Source organism: Nannospalax galili, unplaced genomic scaffold (genome assembly GCF_000622305.1).
Source record: "Nannospalax galili isolate Female #2095 unplaced genomic scaffold, S.galili_v1.0 scaffold1918, whole genome shotgun sequence".
In the NCBI taxonomy this organism is placed as follows: domain Eukaryota; kingdom Metazoa; phylum Chordata; class Mammalia; order Rodentia; family Spalacidae; genus Nannospalax; species Nannospalax galili.
In genome coordinates this window covers 241393-246165 of record NW_008340676.1, presented here as the reverse complement: position 1 = coordinate 246165, position 4773 = coordinate 241393, and the positions used below count along the sequence as shown (strand labels likewise).

Below are 4773 nucleotides of genomic sequence, written 5' to 3'. Positions count from 1 at the left end.
GCTGTCCTGGAACTCAGTATGTAGACCAGGCTGAACTCAGAGGTCGGCCTGCCTCTGCCTCCCAAGTGCTGGGACTAGGTACAGGCCTGCGGTTACCGCGCCTGGCAAACCTAAAAATTTTATAGCCACTTTTGAAAGAGATGTATCTTTGCTCTGGAAACTATTATTGAGTATGTTAAAGCTGTAATGAAATGCTTCTTCTAAAAAAATTTTTTTTTTAATTATTCCTAAGATTGAAATTATATTACTGACATTCAAAAATACTCCTGCGTGGAGCTGGTCATCTTTCTAGACTGCTCTTTTCAGAAGGCTTCAGCAACACATCCCTAAAATTAGGATGCAGAAGACAGTGGCTCATGCACAGGATGACACACATTCCCAAAACATTCCATCAAAAAAAGATTGGGAGACAGCGTTGATTCCTAGATTTCTGAGGTTCATGTTTGCTGCTTGAGAGCTACTTTATATGTTCAGCAGTATTGGTTTTAAAAATTGTAAGCTGGGTGTGGCGGCACACAGGAAAGGAAACAGCTAACAGGAAGGAGATGGCCGATAGATGGGAGAAAAATCATTGCCAGCTATTTGCCAGAGGATTAATATCCATAATATACAAAGAACTCGAAAAAGTAAAGACCAAAATGCCCAACATAATCCAATCAAGAAATAGGCAAATGAGCTGAATAGACAAGTCTCAAAACAAGAAGTACAAACTCCACAAATACATGAAAAGATGTCCAACTCCCTCTGCCACCAGAGAAATCCACATCAAAATTACTTTGAGATTCCACCCTAGTCAGAATGACTGTCAGCAAAACAAACAACACCACTGGGCATGGTGGCACATGCCTCTGATCCCAGCACGTGGGAGGCAGAAGCAGGTGGGTCTCTGTAAGACTGAGAGGCCAGTCTGGTCTACACAGCGAATTCCAGGCCAGTGTAGCATGACCCTGTCTCAAAAACAAAAAGAAAAAAAGAGAACAAACTGCAAACAGTGGTGAGGATGTCGGAGAATAGGAGCCCTTGTACACTTGATGATAAAGTACACGAGTGTAAATTAGTAAGGCCACTGTAGAAATCAACATGGAAGCCTCTCCAACACAGAAAGTAGAACTACTTTAAAATGCAGCTATACCACTCCTGGCTACGTCCTGAAGGAGTCCAAGTCATCATACCACAGATTTCTTACACCCATGTTAATGAACACTGGGCATGGTGGTACATGCTTTAATCCCAGCACGCAGGAGGCAGAAACAGGTGGATCTCTTGAATTCCACGCCAGCTGGTCCTAGTAAGACCCTGTTTCAGAAAGACCCCCCCCAATAAAAAAAAACATAATACCTGGTGGTATTTGCATCAGAGTTGACAGATATTTTAGTTGATACAGAATGGAGTTTAGAAATCTTACTCCTGTGAGGAAAATCTAGGCAACTGCAAGGGGGAACACTTAACCAGGACTGGAGCCCCAAGTTGCAGAAAATGAATTATATATATTATCTGGCCACATACAAATTTTATCTAACAAAATATTTCATACACAAAGTCAAAATACAGATGGTAGATTCGGAAAAAACATTTCATACAGGGGGCATATATTTAATGTTTGAGGAAAAGAGCTTCTTTTGGTGGTGGGGGGGGTTGAGACAGGGTCTTTGTATCTCAAGCTAGCCTGGAACGCACTATGTAGACCAGGCTGGCCTTAATCTCACAGAGATCCATCTGCCTCTGCCTCCTAAGTCCTGGAATTAAAGATGTATGCCACCATGCCCAGTCAGAGCATTTTTCCCCTAGTGCTGGGATTTAAAGGCAGGTCCGTGCACTGAAGTACAGTCCCCAGATACACACTGAGCATTCTTACAGGTTAAGCAAGTAGGTGAGAGACAGCAGACTCAAGACATAAGCGGGAGATCCAAGAGGGTCACAGCAGAGAGACCAGAGTGGCCAGTGAGCATGAAAAGACTCTCAGGCGCACCAGTAGTCTGTAAAATAATGTTCCTACCCTTTAGTATAGAGAAAGCAATGCCTTAAGACTCCTGTTTCCAGATGCAGAGAATGGAGTGTGAACTTGTGGAGAAAAATTTAATTTGCAGTTATTTTTTGGAAAAGAAATCTAGTAACGTTTTAGCACAGAAATGAAGGGGCCAGTACTTGTTATTAAGTGGTATAAAATTTGGGTTTTGAGGTGAACCGCTCTGAAGATTGGTTTTACGACAATGTGAGTACTTAACATCAGGACTGAACTGCATACTTAGAAATGGTTAAGACCCTAATTTTATATGTATTTTACCATAGTTTTTTAAAAGTATTAATAACATACGTCCATATAATGAACTAGATAGAGCAAATATGTAAATGTATTAAGAAACTAAAGACATAAAGCAAGCTTAAGCATTTAAGGTATTTGTTCCTGATCGGCATATTTTCAAATATATGACCAAAGATTCGTGTGACTCAAATGCTGGACCCCTCTTACCATGTTCAGTGCATCTGAAGATTCCTTCTAAAAATAAGAGCATGGATCAATTAACGTTAAAACAACTTAGCGCTGTCTGTGCAATAGCACAGAGACATGAAAAATTCTGTATGTTCATGGTGTGGGTACATTAAAAATGCTAACTTTTTCTGCCATTAAAATAGCCTTTTAAGTTAGTTTTCATCTTGCCATTTCCTTTTAAGAGAAATACCAGTAGACAGACAAAGCCTCTCAAAGTTCAAGTCATGCATTCATCTGTTGTTGTACATCAGAATTTTGGCTTAAAAGTTTTATCTTGGCTGGGAAGCATTATTGGATACTCAGGTAGGTTCATTAAAGCTTGCACTAATTGACTATTAAAAATGAGCTCATATACCTTTGCAATGCTGTTTTTCAGGGGAAAAGATCAAATAAAATATTTTCTTGCTTTAATTTCAAATTCTATTATACCATCCCAAAAGATGTTTGTGTATAGAAAACACCCTTTATGTAACTTTATCTCACAGACTTTTTCAGTATGCACACTAAAGATTCTTGTTCAGATAACACAGGAAACAATGGATTAAGCAGTCCCATGACTTCAGTGTGTTAACACAATGAGCATTTAAAAAAATATTTTATTTTCTGTGTATGAGTGTATAGCCTGCATGTATGTAAGTGTACCCATGTCAGACAATGCCCTCAGAGGCCAGAAGAGGGCATTGGATTCCCCTGGAACTAGAGTTACGGACAGCTGTTACCCACCTTGTGGGTGCTGGGAATTGAACTTGGGTCCTCTGCAAGAGTAACCAGCGCTCTTAACCACTGAGCCGTCTCTGCAGCCCTGCCATTTTGAATTTTTTTTTTTTTTGTGCTACCATTCCCTAAGATGATATGTCTTTTTTAAAAAATATTTTATTTATTATTTTTATTTTATATGTATGGGTATATTGCCTGCATGTAGATAAGTGTACCCGTGTCATGCAATGTAGATGGAGGACAGACTAGGCCATCAGATCCCCTGGAACTGGAGTTACAGACAGTTGTTAGCTGCCATGTGGGTGTTGGGATTTGAAACCGGGTCTTCTGCAAGAACAACCACTATTCTTAACCACTGAGCCATCTCTCCAGCCTCCACAATATAAGTCTTAATAATTTATCAAAGGAACTTTTTTCAGTGCAGCATCCCAGTGGAATGCCTTACCAGCGAAGTACGCTGCAAAATGCTACAGTAACTAAAACCTACGGGTAGTGCAGTTTAAATGAATGCCACGCTGGCATCTTTGTTTTCACTCCTGCAACTTTTTTTTTAATATTTTATTAATTATTTTTATGTGTATGAGTGTATTCCCTGCCTGTATGTGAGTGCACCCGTGTTGTGCAATGCCTCGGAAGTCAGAAGAGGGCTTCGGATCCCTCTGGAACTGGAGTTGAGGACGGTTTGTAGCCACCATGTGGGTGCTGGGAATCAAACCCGGCTCCTCTGCAAGAGCAGTCAGTGCTCTTAACAGCTGAGTGAACTCTCCAGCCCCCACTCCTGCAACTTTTGTTCAGTATTTTGCAACTGTAAACATTTGCACATTGGAACATAACAGATTCATGTTTGTTTGGTGTGCTTTACTTTTCACGCTTATAAATGCGACAGTTTGTAATATGGCAGCATAATTATGAACCCTTGTGCTCATACCTAAATACAAGTTGGATTATAGCACTAAAGGATAAATTAGGGATGGACTTGTGCTGTCCGTCATGCCCAGGAAAGACATTCCAGTGTTGTAAAGAACATTCCTTCGTGTTTGTATTGAAGGCTATTAGGAAAATAAAAATCTGAACTGACAGTTGAAAATACAGGCAAAATACATTGTGTGCATGTATGAAATTCTCAAAAGAATTAATTTAAAAAATAGCCGGGCAGGCGGTACACGCCTTTAATCCCAGCACTCAGGAGGCAGAGGCAGGCAGACCTCTGATATCAAGGCCAGCCTGGCCTACACAGCTAGTGCCAGGCCAGCTGGGGCTACAGGGAGACCCTGTCTCAAAAAGACCCAAAAAATAGAGTTGCTCCTTTTTTTAAATGATGATTTTGCATGCTGGAAAACTAAAAACAGCAACTTAAAATTAAAAAGTGTGAAACAAAACGATGTTAACACTTAGTTCTTTTAATGCATATATTCAGGCTTGGAGAACTTTTCTAGAGTTTAACATTTAGAAGATGGAAGAGTTTGTCTTCTTTGGCCTTTCATGGCAGATACAGAGTGAATTCTGGTTTGATGGAAAGTATTTTGCAGAACACTAATAAAACATTAATAGTGTGGAGGTCATGC

At 40.2% G+C, this 4773-nt stretch overlaps 1 protein-coding gene across 1 annotated transcript in view; it reads left to right on the top strand.

The window, feature by feature from the left end:
- Window positions 1-2673: 2673 nt before the first annotated feature.
- The window catches only part of Ubr2 (ubiquitin protein ligase E3 component n-recognin 2), a gene marked incomplete at its 5' end in the record, with an annotated part of 73374 nt that continues 71274 nt past the window's right edge, over window positions 2674-4773 (top strand). The window contains 1 exon segment of the mRNA XM_008835757.3: window positions 2674-2794. Within this exon segment, the coding sequence (XP_008833979.1) occupies window positions 2674-2794 (121 nt within the window).